Source organism: Antechinus flavipes, chromosome 5 (genome assembly GCF_016432865.1).
Source record: "Antechinus flavipes isolate AdamAnt ecotype Samford, QLD, Australia chromosome 5, AdamAnt_v2, whole genome shotgun sequence".
In the NCBI taxonomy this organism is placed as follows: domain Eukaryota; kingdom Metazoa; phylum Chordata; class Mammalia; order Dasyuromorphia; family Dasyuridae; genus Antechinus; species Antechinus flavipes.
The window spans coordinates 241,936,563-241,961,558 of record NC_067402.1 but is presented as its reverse complement, the minus strand read 5'-3'; the positions used below and the strand labels follow the sequence as shown (position 1 = coordinate 241,961,558).

The 24,996-nt window shown below is 33.8% G+C and overlaps 1 protein-coding gene across 6 annotated transcripts in view; it reads left to right on the top strand.

Moving 5' to 3' along the window:
• OSBPL8 (oxysterol binding protein like 8) overlaps nucleotides 1-24,996 on the top strand; it is a 224,415-nt gene that overhangs the window by 142,037 nt on the left and 57,382 nt on the right. For all 6 annotated transcript variants that reach the window (XM_052001513.1, XM_052001514.1, XM_052001511.1 and 3 more), the window contains 4 exons: nucleotides 1,152-1,222; nucleotides 4,633-4,710; nucleotides 14,387-14,488; nucleotides 16,466-16,669. In XM_052001513.1, the coding sequence (XP_051857473.1) occupies nucleotides 1,152-1,222; nucleotides 4,633-4,710; nucleotides 14,387-14,488; nucleotides 16,466-16,669 (455 nt within the window). The remainder of the gene's footprint in view (nucleotides 1-1,151; nucleotides 1,223-4,632; nucleotides 4,711-14,386; nucleotides 14,489-16,465; nucleotides 16,670-24,996) is intronic.

Sequence of the window (24,996 nt, the reverse complement as noted above, 5' to 3'; positions counted from 1 at the left end):
CCATTTATCAATTGGGGAATGACTTACAATTAGAACCGAATCAAATTTATGAAAATAAAATATAAAAATACATTTGAGAAAAGAAGCTTTTATTAGAGATACCTATTGCAAACCTTTCCCCCCAATTTCCTATTTTTCTTGCCATTTTGGTTACATTGATGTTTTTTGCGTGTACAAAAATTTTATTTTATATACTCAAAATGATCAATTTTACATTTTGTAATGCTCTCCATACTTTTTTTTGGTCCTGAATTCTTTCCACATCCACTTATCTTACATATAAACTGTTACATGCTCTCTTAATTTGCTTGTGGTATCATCCTGTATTAATCATATACCCATTTTGACTTTTTCTTGATTATGGTATGAGATATTGGTCTATCCAGTTTCTGTCATATTGTTATCTAGTTTTCTAGCAGTTTTTGTTTACTGATAAGTTTTCGTTTCAAAAGCTTGGTTTGGGGGGGTTTATCATATACTTGATTACTATGTAATTTGTACGTAAATTTTTCACTTGCTGTATCAGTTTATTTCTTAGCCGGATTGTTTTGATAAATACCATTTCACAATATAGTTTGAGACTGGCATGTCAGACCACCTACCTTTGCATTTTATTTTCCATTGGTTCTTTTGATATCCCTGAACTTTGTTCTTTTCAGATGAATGTTATCATTTTCTAGCACTATAAAATAATTTTTTGATACTTTGATTGGTCTGACCCTAAATAAGTAATTGACTTCTTAGGCAAAAACTTTAAATTAATTTTATTTTCACTGATTTTTTGAACATGACTAATTTTAAAAATACCTGAACACCTCTCTAAATGAATTGAAAACAATGTCATGTGAATTTACTTGAAGCATGAGAAGCAGCATGGTATAGTGCCAGAGAGAGGTCTGGTCTTAAAGTTAGGAAACTCTAATTCAGTTTCTGTCTCTGCCATATGTTCTGATGACCATGGTGTCAAGTAACTTTGTGCTTCTGGTGGTTTCTATTTTTTATTTGTGTTTTATACTTCTGGTAGCTCCTAGAAGGCAAGTCTCTAGTTACAGAGTTAATCTGGACCAAAAATAAGGTTTAGAAATCCTCATAAAAATAAATAAATATAGCAATATAATTGTAATAATAATAATAATACATTTCCTTTTAAGGTTTTGAAAGAGGAAAGGATGATCTTGCTCAAAATAAAGAAGAGGCATCACATTCTATGTCAAAAAGCAAGGTAAGTTTTCTGTTGCCCCTAAAAGCATTTTTATGATATAATTATTCTGCATGGCATCAGTAATGTCTATATCAGTGGCCTTCTGATATTATAGAGATATGTATAAATTTATATGATTTGGTTTATGACATTTAAAAAAATCATCCCATCCTAACCTATGGTGTTAAATATAAAAGAAATGAGATTCTACAGCAGCCAACACCAAGTGGGAACAAGTTACATTGAAATATGTAATATTTGTTATTTGGGGTGCATCAAAATAAGAACATAACTACCAGGTTTTCTGCATTTTGACCTTAAGTATATTTTTAGATCTTTTCTTTTCTTAATTGGCTATATTTTGTCCATGAAATTGCATCTTCAATTATTCATTTCTCTGCTGTTTTTGATTTTCCAAGACTTACCTTAATCTACAAGAAGTGCTTTTTGGCTATGGTGATTTTGTTTTTAATATGTTCTATTAATTTGGGGACAAGCTTTGATTGCTAATATCAATTTTTTTATTTCATATCAAACTGAAATGATCATATAAAAATGCATTTTTTGATTCCATAAAAATCTGCCTTTGCATCCTAATAGAGATTTTTTTTCCTTCATTCTTTTTGTAAACTTGTTGCCTTAATTTCAGAGAATGGTGCAGATTTTTGTAGCATATTTTAATTATTATTTCAATTACAGAATTTTGGTTTATGTGCCATTCCTCATTAATATTCAGAGCATAATGAATGTAAAGTGCTGATACTAATTATACTTAACACTAAAAACAATTTTGTAAAATAGTGTTGTGTAGTCAGGTGGGAGGTGATATGGTGTCAGAAAATAGTAGAGTAGGATGATGAATGATTTACTTGAAGTTGAAAAGCTCAGAATATAAATAGTACTTTTCAAGCAGCTAGAGTCTGTCTGGGTTAATTAATATATTAGGAATAAAGTCTTTAACCTCTCAATGATTATTTATTTATTTGATAGGCCTTAATCAAAGCTTATAAAATGTGAGACAGGGTGGAAAACCTAGCAACCCCTTGTTGGATGGAAAGAAGAGATAGGATGGTGCACATACATGCCAGTACTCAAAGTCCCTATTCTGTCATAGCCTAGAAAGTCCTGCCAATTTGAGATCAAGAAACACATTAAAATTTATGGTACTTATTTAAAATCTCTTTTTTGACAAGTGATATGTTATTACTCCATTATTTTTTCATAAATACCTAATGGTAGTTCTACAACATCTCTCATATCTGACTTCTATTTGTATCACATAACATTCAACTATGACCTGAATTAGGGCCATTGCTAACATATTGCAGCACTGTTCTAATTGTTTTCTCTATCACAAGACTCTCTAATCTGTCTTCCATATAGCTACCTAAATCATTTTTCTCAGATAATTATTTAACCATGTTATTCAGTTAACTTAGTAACAGCCCCTCAGGAACTCAGTGGCTTCCTATTGGCTCTAATATAAAATATTAACTAATTCCTGTATGTGTATGGCTTATAAAACCTTTTACAACATGGACTTAATTTATTTTTTCAGTTTCATATTATATATTATTATTATTATTCTTACATTCTACCATCCAATCTAGCTGACCTCCTTCCTCACACTTGACTTTTAAAGATGCATTTCAAGTACTTCTTGGTGAATCATTGCCTGATTTCTCTTGTAATAACCTAGTTGCTTCCATTCCTTAAATAATTTGTATTTACCTGTCTTGTATTTATCTTCTTTACATATTTGTATGTATGTGTTTTCTCTCCTGGATGGAATATGAGTTACATAAGAGTAGGGATCTAAATCTAAATCTTGACTGACTTTTTTTTAATGAAAACTTGTAAAATCTAAGGTTAGTTTAACCAAATACAATAGGCATATCCACATCTATAGTAAAAAAAAAAAAAGAGAGAGAGAGAGAAAAAGGATTGTGCATGCTTTTCTTTTTCAAATACAAAATGTAAAAGTATAATGAAATAATTTAAATAATATATAATTAATAAAAATATAATATACAATATGTAATAATATAAATAATTGTTGTGTCCTGCTTTCTAGCACTCCCAACTTAGGGTGACAAAATGTACCATTGTTTTCCAGAGCCCCCACATGGGGGTGATTAAGATATACCTTCCTAATGGAGAAATGATGAGGCAGTACTCCTGAGGATGGTGGAAAAATGGATTTCCTTTATTTCAAGGGGTTTCCCCTTTTTATAATATAACAAAAACAACACTGTGCATGTGGGACCACATAAACAACTCGTTATGTAGTTTGCCACCTGAAATCATTCTGCTTCAATTACAACACAGGTTGTCACTGCCCCCTGACTTCTCAGGAATGTCAGGAACCCTTAGGGGAGACGGGGAGACGAATCAGACATTGTTAGCAGTTTCCCTCTGGGCTGAAGGGTCTTATTCCTCACCAGAGTTTCCCCACTGATTTTGACCCTCTACAAATAATAATATAATATGAACAATACAAAATATGAAGTCATAATAAATTTAATATGTAACCTTCAAAGTTTTCCTACCTGTCTCTTTAACTACTTATTTGTATAAATTTCTGCTATTGTTCCTTTGTCTAAATTGTCTAACATTCAAGTATGCCTTCCTTTGAAGGTAAGTGAATGATTTTTAAGCAATAAATAGTGTTGTCTCCTTTTAGATAATAAGTAACAGATTTTTTGTTGATGTCATCTAGCTATGTCAGTCAGTCAGCAAGCATTTATTAAGCACCAACTATGTAGCCATTCACTATGCCAAGTTCTAAGGATACAAAGAAAGGCATAATATAGCTATATTGGACCAAACTTTTAGAAGGAACTTTTTAGAATTGTATTTCTCTTTTTAATAAAGCTCATAGTGTATTTTTAAAAAGTGAAAGGAGTTGAGTGTTTGAGTAGGTTGTTTTTAAATACAATATGGTTCTTGTGGACAAGCTGAATTGGCACCTTCCATAATACCATAGTTGTTCCTCAGAAGAACATGTAAAAAGTTAAGTAACGTAAACATTTTGTTCAACTGTATCTCTGCCAGTGTTAGTGTACTACTAATGAGTTTCAAGACTGACAGTTGAACAACTTATCAGCATTTCTTTTATTCCTTAAAAAGGCTAAAATTTTCATGACATTTCTACTTCTTTTGGAAAGAAATATAGAAAATGCACAAAATTTGTTGTTTACCTTCATAACTTATTAAATGAGACTACTTGGTTATATGCATAATTGTTTAAGAAAAAATTGTACACAAAAATATCTTTTTCTTTCATGGGTATTTCTGTATATGATTGCATTAAATGGACATAGTTTTATTACTGCGTTTAGAAATTATTTTAAGGTTCTGTATGATCATGAGTGCTAGATAGAAAGAGTTCAATCAGTCTTGTTTTTCTGTTCATTTTTCTGTAATTACAGTCTGAATCCAAACTTTATAATGGCTCAGAGAAGGACATTTCATCTTCAAGCAAGCTTACCAAAAAGGAATCTCTTAAGGTGAGCCAATTTTTAGTATGATTTTGTTTTAACTGACTAATTCTTAAAAATAACTGAAAAAAACCTTTCTGAGTTTTCTGTTTGACTTTTGGGATACCCAATTTTAGGCATCTTAACAGGCAGTTGTACATGTGAGACTGAAATTCAAGAGACAGATTAGAACTGGATTTATAGTTTGGAGAATCATCTACATAGAGAAGATAGTTGGAACCATGAGTGTTATTTACTAAGCAAGATAATATAGAAGGAAAAAGAATCTAAAAAGTATAATATAGAGACTTAGGGGTTTGCCTTACATGAAAATTTTTCAAGGGATAATGAGAAGTGGTCAGGTATAGAGAAGGAGAAGACAGTATCACAAAAGGCCACAAAGAAGAACATATCTTGAAGGGAAGTAATCAATAGCATTAAAAATTACAATGAAGTCAAGAAAGATCAGGTTTGAGAAAAGGCTATTAGATAGCCTTGACAATTAAGAGATCATCAGTAATTTTCAAGAGGGCAGTTTTAATTGTGTGGTGAAATAGAAGCTAGATGGCAGAATGTTTGAAGGCAAATAATTCCTTGCTCTGGCAGGGGTAGGCAACATTAACTGTATCTGAAACTGGGATGTACAAATGTGTGGAACAGGAGCAAACATCGCTATGTCCAGGCCCTTTCCTTGGAGTCAGAGTAAAAGAGACTCTGTATGGGCAGCTAGGTGGCTTAATGGATAGAGCACCAGCCCTGAAGCCAGGAAGACCTGAGTTCAAATCTGGCCTTAGACACTTAACACTTCCTAACTGTGTGACCCCTGGGCAAGTCACTTGACTCTAATTGCCTCAGCAAAAAGAGAGAGAGAGAGAGAGAGGGAGAGACTTCGTGTGTGTGTGTGTGTGTGTGTGTGTATCTATTGCTCCACCTAACTGCCCCCAGTTTTTTAATCCTGTGTGTGTGTGTGTGTGTGAGAGAGAGAGAGAGAGAGAGAGAGAGAGAGAGAGAAAGAGAGACAGACAGAGAAAGAGAGAATATGAGAGTGTGATGGTATTTCCTTTCCTTCTTCAGTTTGTGGTGCTTACAATATGAGTGAAATACGTGGAGGAGAGAGAAGAACTATCCCAGTTTGAGTAGTTTCAAAGACACAGTTTATTCAGTTATGCAGCCAACGGATATCAGTCCTACCCACATAGTAGAGGAATATAAGATGAAAGGCAAGGTTCAAGCATGTCAGGTTATCTGGACATGCTTCAAAGCCCGTTTATCTCTTCCTCTCTTTCCTCAAGTGTCTTCCTTCCTCTGTTAAACAATTGGGGGGAAAAAAAATTAAAACCCTCCTAACCATGCAAAGTCCAAAAAACAAATCTTCATCTTGGCCAAGTCCAAAAAGGCATATTTCATTCTGCATTTTAAGCCTGTCATCATTTTGGCAGGAAATACCATCAAAACCCTTTTGAGTAGATGTACAAGACACCTGCTGAATACATTTTTATCAACTTCCATTAGGTATATTCTATCTATGTCTTAGAATTTGTCATCCTTATATTGTAGGCTATGGTCTCTAGAGATATAAATCCTGTTCTCAGATACCACTTTCATCCCTTTCCTTCAAGGCCACATAGAGAAAAACACAACTTTGTTCTCCTATGATCTTTACCTTCAAAAATGTTGATAGTACTTTTTAATATTTTTCTGACAGCTATATATTTCATAAGTGTTCTCTGTCATGAATACATGCCTTGGAAAGACAACAACTGTCTGTCAAGTTGACAAATGGCTGCTTCAATTCTGAGGTCAAGGAATTACCAGCTACTATTAATTCTCTTTTTCTATCTCATTCTTACTGGATTGTCTCCTATAGCTTATCTAAATTGTTCTGCTTTTCTTTCAACTAGTAAGTAGATATTTTTTCCAATATCTGGTTTGGAAAATTGTTTTTTATATTTTTCCTCAGTTGCTCCCAATTTGTTAATTTTCTTCTTCACATTCAACATCTGATACACATTCTGACTATTTACGGAGTCCAAATTACAAGTCCTCTACACAATTTTCTTTTTTTCATTTTGTTTAAATTTTGCTCCATCTTCTAAAACTTTCTCCCACAAAAGGAAGAATTAGAAAAACAACTTTGATACTATGATTGCAAATGTTGGTATTTGAATACCCTCAGAGAAATTTCAAACTTGGAGGTGATGGAAGTTTGACTATAATTATTTTTGACCAAAACTGCCTTGCATGAAAATTGAATGATCAGCGTCACATTCTCTTCAGAGTCTCATTAGAAAATATCTAGTTTTCATTATAATATTCTCATTAATTATTAACTAGTGAGATTTAAATTCCACTCTTAGGAACATACATTCTTATAAAGGCATATAAGTTTTGAATGGATTCCATGAGGGATCTTTGGACTAAGAGAGATGGCCAAATATCAGTTCTTTTATTTTATTTTATTAAATTTTTATTTATTTATTTGCTGAGGCAATTGGGGTTAAGTGACTTACTCAGGGTCACACAGCTAAGAGGTGTTGTCTAAAACTAGACTTGAACTCGGGTCCTCCTGAATTCAGGGCTGGTGCTCTATCTATTGCTCCACCTAACTGCCCCCAGTTTTTTAATCCTGTGTTAGCATTATTATTAAAATGACTATCCAGACCTTTTTATAAAATCCTCAGAGGGATCTTATAAAAGGAATATAGTGAATCTCATTTTGGAAGTTATAAGTTTCATATATTTTTATGAAATTCATGTGAAGATGTGTAACAAATAGTTTATGATGTGAGCCTGGAGCAGAGGAGAGAAATTCGCGGTTAAATAAGTAGATTGCTGAGATCACTAATACAGAAAATATAGTGAAAGAAATTAAGATGGCCCAGTATAAAATCTGAAGGATAGCTTTTAATCCTGAAAGGATGATTAATGAATGTATTCAGATAAGTAGAGAACAAGTAGGAGTAGCCAATGTCACAGAAGCCAAGGAAGCAGTTTCTACAGTGTGAAAAGCTATAGTGGTGAAGAGGAATAAGGACTGAAAAAAGGCAGTCATTGATTGGTTTCATTATAACCTTGGTGAGAGCTGTTTATCAAATGACAGGTGAGATGCCACATTGCAAAGCATTGGAAGTTGAGTGGGAGGTGAAAAAATACATACAGCAGACTGTATGCTGAGTCCTGATCCTTATTCTTATTGGCCATCTTTTCCTTGAGCTCATTTCAAACCAATGCATCTATCTGCTTATACCTTGAACTATGAATCCTTTAAAATCCACAATCACATCTCTTGTTGACTAAAAAACTCTTTTCATTATCTAGTTTCTCAATCAGTATTCCTTGCTTTAGTACAACCTGGAATTCTTCCGAGTACAATGCATACTTTTCTCATACTTACTATGGTAGATGATGGAAATCATTCTGTGGGACATGTACCATAAGGAGAGACTGGAGTATTTCTTGCTTCTAAGTGCCTTTCCTCTCTCCCTACATCTTTCAGTATTTTTTCTTTCAAAGTATATGCATTTCATTTATGCCACTTTTAACTCATCTTCAGTCCTGTTATCGACCAACCTCTAGGTGATTTCCCAAATTTTCAGTGATTTTAAACATCTAGCTCACAGTCCTTTTTGCTGTCTGGCTTAGGATTACCTTTATATCGTTGCCTAAAACTATTTCATTTTATATACTTTATGCTCCAGTCAAACTGAAATACTCCCCTTAGTTTTCATGCATAATAGTTGCCACTTTTTTTGAAAACAAAATTTTGTTCAGTTACTGCTTTTGGAATGGCGTATCCTTCCCATATTCCTCCATAATCCTTATTTTCTCTTGCTGAATTCTCCTTCAACATTGTTTGAATGCTACCTTCTTTATATAATGTCTTTATTTTATTTTATTTTTATATTTTTAAAGATATTTTTCTTTTTTAATTTTTTTCTAATTCTATGTAAAGGCAATTTTCAACATTTGCTTTTGTAAGATTTTGAGTTCCAAATATTTTTTCTCTTTCCTTTCTTCCTCCCCCCGCTCCCAAAGTCAACAAGCAATCTGATATAGATTATACATACATTCATTTTAAACATATTTCCTTATTAATTGTGTTGCAAAAGAAAAATCAAAAGAAAAGGGAAAAACTATAAGAAAGGAAAATAATTTTAAAAAATTATGTTTTGGATATGTATTCAATCTTCATAGCTTTTTCTCAGAATGCAGATAAGGCATTTTTCACCTCAAGTCTATTGGAATTGACTTGTAGAAGAAGGATTCTGGGAAGATGGCTGAATAGGTTAGTAAATTTCACACTCTGAAGATTTACCCCACAAATACAACAAATTTATGTTCACAGACTGTTGAAAAATCAGGAAGGCTTGGACAGAACAGGGATCCTTGGATACAACCCTAGAAGATCTGAAGAAAGATCCTGGGGTAGGGATTAACCTATGTGAAGTGCAAATAATTCCAGGATAGCACTACAGAAACAGCTATTGGGGAGCTCTGGGGTTAATTGATTTTGGCTGGAGCTTCTGCAGGAATCATAGAAAATTTCATTTTCTGGATTGTATATAGAATCCAACTTTGAGTCCAGGAAGGCTGAAGGAATGCCAGGCTCAACTGTGCTGCAGAGGTGCATCCCTGAGCAGGAAAGAACCAGTGCCCATAGTGGATGCAGAGGTAGTAGGGCAGGCACACTGCTGGCTGTGGGTACTTGTAGGAGGATGGAACTCTTTGTTTGGAGTTCCTAGTCATAGGGGAGAGCTGAAGTGAATCTAGAGGTACCATCTTCACCCCTACATTAGAGGTACTTATACTAATACCTCTTATTAAAAAAAAAATGAACTGGCTAAGAAGAAAGAACAAAATCATATGAATTATGGGAACGAGGAAGACCAGGGTTCAACTTCAGAGGAGGACACTGAAGTAAAGAAAGCTTCTACCTCAGAGTAATGTGAAATGGTTTCTTGCCCAAAGAGAATTTATAGAAGAACTCAAAGAAGAATTCAAAAATTAAATGAGAGACATTGAGGAAAAACTCTAAAAAAAGAAAAAAATTCCAAGAAAAACAAGATTATGAAAATTGCTTGGGGGTGTTGAGAAGGATGAAAGGGGAGAAAAGAAAGTGCCCAGTAGAGAACAAAAGAACATTTTACAAGGAAATAAAGAAAAGAAGAACATTCATGAATATAATTTCTTTTACATTTACATTTACAATTACTGGTAATTTCTGTTTATAGATTTTGAATCATCTCATGTTCTGCTGGACACATGACAATATTCTCTTTCGTTTTATTTTGTTTTGTATTTCTTTGCTGTTTTTCTTTTTTCTTATTCTGTTTTTGTAAATAAAATAAATTTTAAAAATGTCATGGGGGAAAAAGGAATTGACTTTTGTATTGTGGAGAAGAGGTAAGTCTGTCATAGTTGATATGACCAATCTTGCTGTTACTATGTACAGTGTTCTGGTTCTGATCAGTTCTTGTAAATCTTTCCAGACTTTTCTGAAATCAGCCTGTTCATTTCTTTTAGAACAGTTGATATTTTAGGGTTAACAGTAACTGATAACAGTATTAACTGTTATTTTAGGGTAACTGTATTAACGGATAACAGATAACAGTGGATAACAGTATTATCCAGTCTATTCAAATAGCACAACTAATTCAGCCAGTCTTCAGCTGAAAGGGATCCACTTGATTTCCAATTCCTTGCCACTCCAAAAAGATCTATTACAAACATTTTTGCACATGTGGGTCTTTTACCCTTTTTAATGTTGATTTTTTTTTTTCTTAATTTTGGGTTGGGGTACAATAAACAAGCACTTATTTTTCTTTCCCACTTATTACTCTACTCTTACTGGAAGAGAAAAGGAGGGCGAGGAACAACCCTTGTAACAAATATGCATAGTCAAGTAAAACAAATTACCTTATTGATCAAATCAAAAACATGAAAAGAATGTCTCATTTTGTATGTTTAATCCATCACCTCTCTATGAGGAAATGGATAGCATTCATTCCCATTAGGCCTCTGGAAGCATGATTGATCATTGTTATTAATATTTCCATTAATACTTATTCTTTTTTACAGTGTGATTGTTGCTATGTGAACTGTTAACTCATTCTGTTCACTCCTCTTTGGATTAGTTCACACACATTTTTGAAGTTGTTTTCATTCCTTATGCATAGAAACATTCACCATGAAAGAGTCTGCTCCTGAAATATCCCCTTTATATGGATATTATGGACATCTCGTTTTTTCTGCTAGGTTTCAGGTAACACTTTCTATCCACTGCATTATCTTACTGCCCCTCCTAGATTATAAATCTCTTAAAAGTAGAAGTCCTGTCTTCTTGCTGTTCAGTCTTTTCTAATAGGCAGAACTACACATGTACAAGACACATAAACTTTTAAAAATTGGGATTAAAATAAATATAGAGGATGGATTGAAATGGAGAGTAACATGGAAAAGAGAGCCCCAGAAGATACTTGTAACAGAGAAGGCAGAAGATAATGGGAGAGGTCTCCAGGAGGAGAGCTGTGAAGTAGAATCAACAAGACTGAGCAACAGATTGGATATGAGTGAGAATGAAAGTCGGTATGAGTGAAAATGAAAGCTGAGGATAACATCTAAATTATCTGAATTGTTGGTAATGATGCTTATACTTAGGAGATTAGGAAAAAGAGAATGTTGTAGAAATTTGGTCCAAAGGTGTTGGGAAAAAATTTTGGTATTAAGAAAGGAACTAGAATGTCCATACCCTTTTACATAAAAATTCCAGTACTACGAACATAAGATATAAGAGGTGAATGCTAAAAAGAAAATTCTTATGCTACTAATAGGTAGTGCTCTGCTATATATTTGGCAGGGCTTTTTGTACTTGTAAAGTAAATGTCCAGCAATTGGAAAATGGTTTAGTAAATTGTGTTACATGAATGTGATAATATATCCCTGTACTATAAGAAACAATATGATACAGAGAAAAATGGAAAAAAACATTTACTGATACAAGCAGATCAGTAAAACAGTATACCTATTGATGATAAGATAAAGAAATATTGAAAGAACAACAATTGAAACTGAATGTTATAAAAATTATAAGTACATTGACCCCCAAGCTATGAGGAAGTACTTCCTATCTTTCTTTGCAGAGGTAGAGTTGTATAAAATATATAACACTGCGTGCAATGTCATATTTTCTTTGATTTTTTTTTTTTTTCCTGAGGCAATCGGGGTTAACTATCATGCCCAGGATCATACAGGTAGGAAGTGTTAACTGTCTGAGGCCAGATGTGAACTCAGGTCCTCTTGACTTCAGGGCTGGTGCTATATCTACTGCTCTACCCAACTGCCCCTCTGATTTATTTTTTTTAAGTTTTTTTGAATTATTTGGGTTTTTTTGTCGTCGTTGTAAGCATTGGGTTCACAGAGCAAGAAGGGATATGAGGGAAAATTGAAGTGGAAAATGCTGGTAATATAAAAACAAAAGATATAAGTAAAATTTAACATTTTAGATGAAGTTTTCTTTTTGATTGTGTTTTAAGTGCTTTAAAAAAAAGGAGGTTTAAAGTGCAGTTTTCCTTGGAAAATCAACAATCACACCAATTAATTTTTTAATATACACTACACCTTCTTTAGTTAAGAAAAAGGGTTTTTTTGTTTTTTAGAGATAATATATAAGTAATTTGCCTTCAAACCAAGCATTACCATTTTAAAATGTAACTTTTTTTTGCTGTTGCTTAAAGGTATCTGGTATGATCCAGTTTAATACTTGGGATGTCCCAAAAGTCTTGGTGAAGTTTTAAGTAAAAGTAACTTAAAATGTATAGTATAGTTTTGTTATAGAAGAATTTACTGCAATGGGGAGAAATAGAGAACAATCAAGGCATTTGTAATAGTTTAGGCATGAGGTGATGAAGAGAAGCTTCTAAGAGAGGTGCTATGAGATAGAGTCAACAAGACCTGGTAATAAATTGGTGAAAGAGAGTGAGAAATTGAGGATGACAAGTAAATTATAAATTTGGATAAAGTAGGGGAAGATTATGGAAAGAAAAATTTTTTACTAAGCTGTCAAAGTGCATTTCTCATCTTAAATTTATGTCTGACCTTGTCAACCCTCTATTCAATAACTTCTGAGCTTCTGAAACAGGGCACTAGTTTTACCTTCCTTTGAAAACACATAGATGCTTAATAAATGCTTGCAGGCCCCAACCCCTTAAACATTGAAGGTAAACTTGCAGAATTAAATTCTGTATAACAGAAGAGAAAAGAAGTCTAACCAGGTAATAGAAATGATTCTCCTTTTTATTTTTTACAAACCTTCTTTCCTTTCCATTAACTAAATGGTTAGCTCAGTACTGTAATTTATTACAAATCAAGTTCCTAAATGAGAGTGGCCTGAGTTTTAAAAGAAATCTGTGCATGCAAAAATTTTAAATAACATTTTATTGTCATACTTCTTTAGCTTTATAAATATCACTTCATCCAGGTTTGCTGTTAGGAAATTTTTCTATGTTGGTAATTTATTGTGGCTAAAAGATTAAATAGGAATTGTGAATATACCAACCATTCTGGAGAGCAGTTTGGAACTATGCTCAAAAAACTATCAAACTGTGCATACCCTTTGATACAGCAGTGTTACTACTAAGCTTATATCCCCAAGAGATCTTAAAGAAGGGAAAGGGACCTATATGTGCAAGAATGTTTATGGCAGCCCTCTTTGTAGTGGCCAGAAACTGGAAACGGTAGATGCCCATCAATCGGAGAATGGCTGAATAAATCATGGTATATGAATTTTATGGAATATTATTGTTCAGTAAGAAATGACCAACAGCAATGAGATGAACCAAATCAGTTCCAGTGGAGCAATAATGAATTGAACCAGCTACACCCAGAGAAAGAACTCTGGGAGATGACTTAGAACCATTACATAGAATCCCTTTATTTTTGCCCACCTGCATTTTTTTATTTCCTTCATAGGCTAATTGTACAATATTTCAGAATCCGATTCTGTACAGCAAAATAACGGTTTGGACATGCATACTTATTTTGTATTTAATTTATACTTTAACATATTTAACATGTATTGGTCATCCTGCCATCTAGAGGATGGGGTGGAGCTAAAGAGAGGAAAAATTGGAACAAAAGGTTTGGCAGTTGTCAATGCTTAAAATTACCCATGCATATAACTTGTAAATAAAAAGCTAATAAAAAATTTTAAAAAAGATTAAATAGGAATATAATTTTGAGATTATGTTAATAATTCTTTTACAGATTATCTAATAAGTGATTTATTTTTGAAGGTAAAACCTTGGTGATTTGTTAAATGAATAAATATAATCAAGCTAAAGTTTGTATTTATTTTGTTCTGACTTTCAGGCTTAATAGGCAACCCTGACCTTTCCTAGGAAAGAACACTAAACTAAACTTGGAACATAGGTTTTTAGTCTTATTCCTGCTTTTTCCTAGTCATATGGCTCTGAGTGACTTAACCTTTTTGGGAGTCAGTTTAACTTGATTTTAAAGTAAAGGTGACAGATCAGATCATCTATAAGATCTCTTCTAGTTCTAAAAGTTCTTTAAGTTTGAGATTCAGGAATTCTAGATATTTTAAAAGTTTTCATCCCACAGTCTACATATGTGTGACTTTCTTTTCAGAGTTTTGCCCACTTTCATGAAATTATCATATCTTTATTTTATATTCTTTCTTTAAAACCAGGTACAAAAGAAAAATTACCGAGAAGAAAAGAAGAGAGCAACAAAAGAATTGCTAAGTACAATCACAGATCCTTCAGTTATTGTTATGGCTGATTGGCTAAAGGTCAGATTTTGTGTTGAACTTAAAATTTTAAGTTGTTTGATATTTATTTTCTGGAATAAAAAAAAAGCCATTAAAACAGCATAGAAGTAAACTCTTAGACTGCTTATTGTTTTCTAATTTGGCAATAAGATTTAAATATGCACAGGAATTAGTTGAAAAGTGGTTTGGGTTTATGTGAGATTTGTGAATTTGTGAACAGCATTTTTATAATAGCATGGCTAGATTTTATGTTTGTTTTGGTAAAAAAAAAAAAAAAATTAACAAATATAGTAACTAAAATTTATAATGCCCTGTTTGGTTTGGAAAATACTTTGCAAATATTAGTAGCATGTAGCTAATTTGGGAGATAGTTACTATAATATTCTCACTTTCTAGATGAAGAAACTTACTCTGAAGAAATTAAGCGACTTGCCCATGGTCACAATATATTTGTGAGCATCAGTTGAATGAAAGTGTCAGAATCTTGGGATCATACAGCTTATTCCTTTAATCTCTTTCTCAACTCTTATTGCCAAAACTAGCATTTCTAATACAATATTAAATAGTAATGGTGATAGTGGGCAACCTTGTTTTACTCCTGATCTTATTGGGAAGGGATCATACAGCTTAAAGGAACATAAAAAGTCATTTAATTTGATTAATATCTGGAAGAGAAACCTCTATAATAAACCTGGCAAATGGCCACACATTGCTTGAATATGTCCAGGGATATATTTTTCCATACTCCATAACTTCACAAGGCTGGAAGGACATTCCACTTTTAGACAGCTCAAAATTGTTAGTAAAATTTTTCCTTTTATTTCTCCAGACTTTTAAGTCCAAGGCTTTCCTCACTATACTGTTCGAGTATATAGTTATCCTTAATTGAGAGAAGTCAAAGATAATTTAAAACTTGTAATCCAGAAGCTAGAGCTGTGATTTATTTCTGATCTTTCCCTTTATTTTCTCCACCACTTTTCTGTCATTGTCATGAACTGTGTGTGGGTCTGGGAGTGGAGTTCAAGACCCAGTTCTAATTTGGAGAGTAATCTTGGAAGACTCTGAGGAGCCCCCAGAATCTGTTTTCTTAGAAATCAACCCTTTGTACTCTTTTTCCTGTTATATTCTCAGAACTGTAACTTCAAACTCACTCAGAGAATAGTGACTGCTAAAGTCTTGACTTCAAGTAGATCTCTGCTGCATAATTTAGAATCAAGCTATATCCTAGGACCATAGAGTAAGCATGATGTAAATTTTCTGGTTTTCCCAGACCTTTTTTTACTGATGTAGCTCTCACATCTATATATCACAAGGATATTGTTTCTGACTCTAAACTTTGACTTGCATTTACCAGTTATTGCCTTTATACTTTACCAGCCATTTGCCTCAGGTTCTCATGCCACCATATTCTCTGGAAAACCTCATCTCATCCATTCTCTACTCTCTAATTCTCTTAGGAAAACTTCTCTTGCATGTATATGCAGTCTGTCTGAAATATATACTTAATCTTTCTTTGGCTCAAGTGCCTCCTACTTCAGTATAGATCTTTATATTAACCTCATTGTAGCAGAAAATAGGAGTAAGCCATAGATTAAAAAGGATGGCGTTTTTTACATGGATAGAGATACTTGAGAATTGAACTTCATTACATGCAGTTAAACATTGATTGGAAAACATTTAACGTATCTTACTAATCCTTTTTCTATAGTACTGAGCCTTTGAGCATGTACATCTGATGAAAATAGAGAAAGATTTGAGTTTAATTTCTAATTTTAAATTTTAACTTGGGTTTAACCCTTAGTTATAAAAATGTCATTGCTGAGGAACAGAATATCTGGTATCTCAATTTTGCTCAAGTTGTTTAATTTCAAGAAATTAAATTTAAAAACATTATTTTCTTTGATTTAAACATGAGTATTCTGTCATATAACTTGCATCCAACATATTTCATAAAATAAGAAATTTGTTTTTCTATATTTTACATTTGATTTTCTGCAGATTCGTGGTACACTTAAAAGCTGGACCAAACTTTGGTGTGTGTTGAAACCTGGAGTGTTGCTGATTTATAAAACCCAAAAAAATGGTCAGTGGGTTGGAACAGTGCTTCTGAATGCCTGTGAACTTATTGAGCGGCCATCCAAAAAGGATGGCTTCTGTTTCAAACTTTTCCATCCTTTGGAACAGTCCATTTGGGCCGTTAAGGTAAGAATGAAGCCGGTACTTACATCAAAGATAGGAATTAAAATTCTGAGTTTAGTGTTGAGCAGAAATCAATATGTAAAAATTCACTTAATGATTATTTTTATTTTCATTATGTGCAAATTCCTATTTTTCTATTTTTACATTGTATATTTCTCATTGGAAATATTCATAGCTTCTTTAGTCTTCCTTAGAATCTAAATTGAAATTCATCCAGAAATTGTTTTCATTTACTCCTACTCATATTGCTTCTCTATCTTTCCTTTACATTTATAGATTCAGTTTATACTATAAGAAACAAAATATCTTACCAAGAACTACAATGACTCATTGATGAATGCAGAAAAGATTTTATTTTACATTCTTTTTTTTAATCTAAATTTATTTATCTATTTATTTATTATTTTACCCAGTTGCATTCAAAATATTTTTTTGCTATTTGTTTTTAAGATCTTTGAGTTCCAGATTCTTTCCCTTTTCGCTCACAGTTAAGAAACCACATTTGAAGTTAGGTAAAACATCTTCATAAAAGTCAAGTTCTGAAAGAAATCTTCTACCCTAATGAAAATAAAAACCTTCAAGGAAAATTAAGTTAAAAATAAACAGAGAAATAGAGTAACAGAGAATTCTTCAGTCTATTGAAACACAATCAGTTCCTTCTCTGGGTGTGAATAGGATTTTTCCTTATAAGTCCTTCAGTAGTACTACTGAGAGTAATAAAGTTGTTTCCAGCTGGTCATCCCAGAACATTGCTGTTAATTTATATACAGTATATTTCACTTTATTTATGGAGGACTTTCCAGGTTTGTTTTTTTCCCTGACAGCATCCTGCTTATCATTTTTCAAAGAACAATAATATTCCATCAGAGAAACTTGCTTCCAAATTATTTTTACAATTATATTGCTAATTATATTTGTCCCCATTTATTTTCTCTCTTTTGCTCTGTCCCCAACAGTTGTTCAAACAGTAAGCACATACTATGTTCAGAACAATATGATTTAATACTGGAGATATGTTAACAAAAGAATTGTTTTCTATTCTTAAGGAACTTACTTTTTACTAGAAGGTATTGTTATAATAAATAGTAATAGTGAAAGTTCATGTATTTTAGGCTTTGACAGCAGTTCTCAAATTACTTGAATATTTTAAAATGGAAAGCTTTCCTTTTTTTTTTGCTCATTTTCCTAGTCTTTTATTACTCTGCTTTAAGTAAGACTTTATATCCAGGATGGAAAGTGCATTGTCCTAAACTTCGTGGGTTTTATGCAGCTGTTTTTAGAAATCTTTCTAGGATTGTGATGGTAAACACTTTTTTCTGCCCTGGAGCTGTTAGGGGTATCTCTGCCCCATGTAGCTATAAGATCTAGTGTGCTAGTTGGGGTTGGGGTTGGGGCTGCCCTGATACTGCACACCAGACTCTCACTTTGTTGCCACAGACTCTCTCCACTGACCATCTCAAAATGCTGATCTTGGAAACTGTTTTTCAAATACTAATTTGAAATGGTCCTCTTATTATTTTCATCTTTTTATCTCCTGACTTTAAAGTGTTCCTATCCTAAGAAACTTGACAAAAGAAGGTATTACTAATTCATTTGTAATAGTGAAAGAAGAGATCCATAAAGAGAAAAGACTTTCAATGTCTAAAATGACTATTACGGGGATATTGTAAAACTTGTAAGCAGTTTTTGATAGGCACATTTTCAGAATCATCATTTGTGACCTAGCTGTATGCTGAGCTTGTTGAGAGTAAAATATGTTAATGCTAGCATGGTAGTTCTTAAATCTAGACAATTCAAATGGGATTGTTTCTTTATTTTTTCTTTCTTTTTTTAAAAAAATATTTATTTATTTGGTATTTTTTCCTTTCATTTAAAATGGGTTTTTTTGTACATTTGTTTTTAGATTTTTGAGTTCTAGGTTCTCTCCCTTCTCTCCATCCACAATTAAGAAATCACATTTAAAGTTATGTAGAACATTTCCTTTAAAGTCAAGTTTTGAAAGAAAATATGAATCTTCCACCCTGATGAAAATAAAAACCCCCAAGAAAAACTAAGCTAAAAAGAGAGCGAGAAATAGAGAATTCTTTGATCTGTATTCAGATTTCATCAGTTCCTTCTCTGGCTATGAATAGTCCTTCATAAATCCTTCAGAGTAGTTGTCGATGATTGTACTACTGAGAATAACAAAGTCATTTACAGCTGGTCATCCCAGAGCATTATTATTACTTTGTATACAGTATATATATATTTTTTAGTTTTGCTTTATTGTATCTTGATTTCTCATGAAGTCATTAGCTTCCATTTGTTCAATCCTATTTTTTAAGGAACTATTTTCCTCAGTGAGCTTTTGTATCTCCTTTTCCAACCTTTTTAAGGCATTCTTTTCCTCATTACCTTTTTATATTTCCTTTTGCACCTCTCTCAATTCTTTCTCTAATTTTCCCTTTATTTCTCTTATTTCCCTCGGAAGTGTTAAGTGTCTGAGACCAGATTTTAATTCAGGTCCTTATTCCCTTTATCTCTCTTGATTTTCAAAGTCCTTTTGAGCTCTTTCCTAGCCTGAGCCCAATTCTCATTTTTCTTGGAGGCTTTGGATGTAGTTTTGACTTTATCATCTTCTGAGAGTGTGCTTTGATTTTCCTTGTCAACATAATAACTTTAAATTATCAAAAACTGCTCATTTTCCTAGTCTTTTATTGCTCTGCTTTTTAACTCTTTCTTAAAGTAGGGATCTATTTCCAGGATGGAAGGTGTACTGTCCCAAGCTTCAAGGGTTTTGTGCAGCTGTTTTCAAAAATCTTTTTAGGATTCTGACCTCAAACACATTTTTCTGCCCTAGAGCTGTTAGGGGTGTCTTTACCTCATGTACCTGTGAGATCTAGTGTGCTAGTTGAGGCTGGGGTTGGGGTTGCCCTGGGATTGCACACCAGACTCACATTGTTGTCACAGACCCTCTCCACTGACCTTCTGAGTCCTCCCTGGTGTCCCCAGGATGAGAGGTCCAGAAGCTTCGAGCACTGCTGTTGATTCAGAGGTCCTGCCTCACTGATATGTGATGTGGGTGGGAGCTGTTGCTAGCCTGGTCCTGCACTGGGATTGCATGCTAGGCTCCCACTCTGGTTCCACAGACTTTTCTGCTGAACTTACACAGGTCCTTTTTGATTTCTTGGGTTGAGAGGTGTGAGAGCTACCAATATTACCATTGAATTAGAGGTCAGGCTGGGTCCTAGGCTGAATCTTGATCTGGGACTGCAGTAGGGACCTGCACTAGGATTGCATGCTGGATTCCCACCCTGGTCTCACAGACCTTTTCTGCTAAACTTTTAAAGTTGCTTTTAGCTAGAAAATGCTCTACTCTTGTCTTTTGGGGTATTGGTATTCTGAATGCTCTAAAATTTATTTAGAGTCATTATTTAAAGGAATTTGGAGCAGTTTGGAGGAGAGGTTGGGCAAATTCCTGCTTTTACTTTGCCATTTTGACTCTTTCCTCTCTATTTTATGTTCTTGCAAGAATGGGTATCTATGGGGCAGCTAAGTGGCATAATAGATAAAGCACCAGCTTTGAAGTCAGGAGGATCTGAGTTAAAATCTAGTCTCAGATACTTAACACTTCCTAGTTGTGTGATCCTGAGCAAGTCACTTAACACCACCACCACCCCCCCCCCCCCAAAAAAAAAAAATGGGTCTGCCTAAGTTAGTATATATCTTTTTGAAACTGCAAAGGCAGCATTTTATTTCCTATCCTTAAGTGCAAGTCTCTCCCCAATCCCCTATTAATTAGATGTGGTAGAAGTTACAAAATGTATATTTTTACCCCCTCATGACATAGCCAGTCCCTGCCCCCAAGGAGCTTACATTCTTATGGGGGGAAATAACCTGGGAAAGTTAAGGGTACAAAGCCCAAAAGGGTTCCTTTTCAAATCTAAGACCATCATCCCTGATACATTTTTTGATGTCCTTGTGGGTTCCAGCCTCCCATTTCTTAGGTTTCAATTTTGTAATTTGTTTCATTTTTCCAATTTAAATTTTATAAATCTGTGGAAGCTAAATCCCCATGTACTTCTCATAATCCCCTCCCCTTTTTTTAATCCATAATTTCATTTCCACATCCTTTTCTAATCCCTCAAATCTGGCTAACACTTTTTACATCTTTCTTCATAAAAGTCTGTTACACTCTTGCAGGAGTTTTCCTTACACAGGATAGTCTCAGCAACTTTGGTTAAGAAGGTCAGGATAACGATGGCTATTCCTTGCCATTTTCTAAACCATGCCTTTAGTTAGTCAATGCCTGAATTCTCTGCTAATTCTTCTGAGAGGGCTATATTAATGAGTGAAGGTACAATAATTGCCTCTGATCATAACACATGTTCCTCCTATTTCTGCTTACAAAAAAGCTATTTTATTTTACCATGCCATGCTAATGGCACTTAATTGTTCTGCTATTCCCTTCACTGCCTCTCTGGTGTAATTTATCCAATAATTATTATCTATCAGAATAGGGATGACTACTACCCGTGACTTAATTTTTTCTTCAGTCTAACATTCTTTTTCAAATGTCAGGGTAAAAGGAATAGCCAGTTGGATTAGTATACAGGTGTGCCCACTCAGTCCTATTTCAGTGCTATCTTCACAACACCACTCAAGGTTTTCTTGGGGCATGCTCATTCCTGAGAAGGTGCCAGAGCTACCCTCAGTTACATTTCAGATTTAGGCACATGCCACTGTAGTCCCTAGGTTTTAGAATCTTGCACCCTACCATGAGAGACAAGCTGAGTGATTTCCAAAGCTGGGATGAGGGGCTGGTATAGACTGATTTATTCCCTCATAGAAGAGAATAAGAATAAAACCCTGCAGTTCTTCTCAATAATATTATTTTGGGAACAGGAGGACCATGTACTTGAATTAAGGAAATGGTACTAACTGAGCAATGGGGCAACCTATAGCACAGGCATGGAAAGTGATTTTGTTAAATTCTTTACAGAGTACTTTACCAATGCTACCTTTCCATATCCTGTTTTTATCGCTATTGTTTGCCTTAAGTCCTTGACTTTTACTTGTAGTTTAATAACCTTGATTCCAAATCTTCCTTAAGAGATTTATACCTATTATATCTATTCCCAAACTAAATGTTTGAGTTTCTCTTTGATCTGCATTCTGTAAATGTCTGGTCCTTGTAGCAAGCCTAACCTTATTCCTAATTGGACAGGTAATTGTATAAAATTCTCTTTCAACATCAGGGCACAAACTCTTGGTTTGTGACTAGTCAAGCCTCTACATTCCATAATTTGACAAGCATTGAATTGAATTGTTTGTGGAATATATTTTTCAGTAATATTTACTCAAATCTTAACCCAGTGTTCCCTATCCTAAGTCCCAAATACTTTTATAGCAAGGGAGGAGCATTAATATTGTATAACCTCCCCTCATTATGGGAACAATAAATTCCTTACTGGGAACCCACTCAGACACTGGGTAGTTTGGAGTCCTTAAATCAACCAATTTCAGTTCTTCCCCAAGCTAATGGGACCCAAAGTCCTTTGGGGTATTTGGCTGTGATCTGTTCTGAAACTTCTTCCTGTTGAGAATAGGATAGAGCTTAAGTGATCCTACAGAGTCTCAATTTGGAGGGGTCCTGAGCTGATTTGCAAGTATGCAAAGTGCAAGCTTTTAAGTTAACCACTGTTCTAAATATAGAAATTTTGTTGAGTTCAGACTGGAGGAATAAAATCTCAGATTTTCTCTCAAATAGCCAAGTCCCACATCAGAGGTTCAAGATCTTTAATTAAAAAAAAAAAAAAAAAGACTTACAAATCAGTTAAATGTTAAATTGTTTGACTATGGCAGAAGTAATGGATGAAATAACCATTTTCATAGATTTTACAGAAAAAAACTACAAACTTTTCTTAGAAGTTTTACTAAGCAAGTAGAATTTTTGATGCAACATCTTATCTAATAAATCTTTTAGCATTACAAAATGATTTGTCCCTGAGATAAAGGATCAGACTTGAGATATGAATTGTCTCTTTAAATTTCACATAATGGGGGTGGGAGGTTAGGGCCATAGAAGGGCTGAGCAAAAGTAAGTGGGATTCTTTCTCCCTTTCCTCAGGGGAAAAGGGCTCAGGCCTGGGCTAAGGAACAGCCATATTCAGTGGGGAAAGGTAGACTTTGCCCTCACCTTCCAGGATTAATTGATCTAAAATAAAACAATGAATTTATGAAAATAACTAGAATACAGTTTTTGATCCTCAATTTCAGATTAATGCTCTAAAATCCTAATCTAGCATTTTGGGAAATTCTAAAGTGAAGAGATTTCAAAACTATTTCACCTATGCAAGGGAATTTTATACCTAGTCCTAAATTTTTTTCCCTATAGCTGATGACCTTGCTAGCAAAATGGTTTCAGGAATCCTAGCAAATTTACAAATTAGGGGAAGGGTCCTCAGAGAGAGGTTAAGTCTGCTTTTCCTTTGGTACCCTTAGAGTTGCTGTGGGCTTTTCCCACACAAAGTAATTATCAATTTTAGATTTCAATATTATGGCAATAATCCCAAATAATTTAACAGTCTCACAGTTTTCATTAATGATAGCCACATAATCTTAAAATTCAGATATAACATAAACTATTACAAATAAGGATAACAATATCTCTTGTAATATACAGTCAGGTTTCTTTAAATTCATACACCAATTGGAAACGTTATCTTAAAATCAACCAGGACTTTGGTTTTTGAGATTCCCTAAATTCTGACTAGATGTTCCATTTAAACTCAGTTACCTTTTGATTGTTTCCAAATTCACATAAACCTTTTCTCTGTTTTTGTGTCACTGGAAAGGGGCAAGTGCCTGCTTTTTTACTTCAAGATACAGGTCTTTTCACTTTGGGATTTTCACCACTACAACCCCAAAAATCTGACTGCTGTTAATGCCACCACATGCTTCTTATTATTGTCTTTTTAATCTTATCAATTGCCTTTGCAATCGACTTTTTTTGTCCCCTAAAACTTCTTTTTTAAAAGGAGTTTTTTCTATAAAATTTTATAAAATCTACCCCTGAAATATGTTTCTTTGTTTAAGGGAGAAAGCAAGACAATCTTTAAGATTCTGAATATAATTAATGTCTAAAAAGTTTTGGATGAGACTTCACAGAATCTTTAGCACATATTCAGAATGACTGACAGAATTTAAAACATAGCTCATACAATTTTTACAAGTTACACAATATACAATTTAGAAAGCAATGTGATTCCTTATTTATATTTCATCTAATTAGGTAAAATATAATTATATTATTTATATTATATATGTATTTTTCTAATTAAAGGAGATACAAATATGTAATCTCTTATTCAAAGTTTGTTGGGATTGCTTTGGATCAGTAAACCACTGAGAAGAACCAAGTCGTTCATAGTCGATCATTGTATATTATTGCTGTTACTGTGTTCAATTTATTCCTGTTTCTGCTTGTTTTGCTCAGCATCAGTATATGTAAATCTTTCTAGACCTTTATAAAGTCAGCTTGTTCATTTTTTATAAACAATAATATTCCATCACTGTCATTTACCACAACTTGTTCAATCATTACCCAAATGATGGACGTCTACTCATTTTCTAATTCTTTACTACCACAAAAAGAACTGTTACAAACATTTTTGCACAAGTGGTTCCTTTTTCCCTCCTTGATGATTTCCTTGGGATACAGACCCGGTAATGGCATTGCTGAGTCAAAGGGTATGTAGAATTTTATAACCCTTTGGGTATAGTTCCAAATTACTCTTCAGAATGGTTGAATCATTTCACAACTCTACCAACAATGTATTAGTGTACCAGTTTTCCCACATCCCCTTCAACATTTAGCATTATCTTTGCCTGTCATCTTAGCCAGTCTGAGAGATGAGAGGTGGTACTTCGGAGTTGTTTTTAATTATGTACACATATTCCTAAAATCTTATTGCCAGATGTATCAACTGAAAGTAATTATAATCATATATAAATTAAAAACTAAGGTAACAGTTTGGGAGCTCAGAGACAGGCTTTTTCCAAATGACTTCCCAGGGCAACACACTAGTGAATATTCCCCAAAGGTCCATTTAAAAAAATTTAGGGTTCTTTTTTTCCCATTTCACCAGTCTATTTACCCTACCTACCATAAGAAGGAGAGAAGTTGTGGGGAGGCTGCTCAGATCTCTCATAGAAACCCATCACACTCAGGTAGAATTCCAACCTTATCTAATGGACCAAATCAAATACTGGGCCAGATCTTTTCTCCTCCCCTCCTCTTCCTTTTATTTATTTATTTTGCTGAGGTAATTGGGGTTAAGTGAATTGCC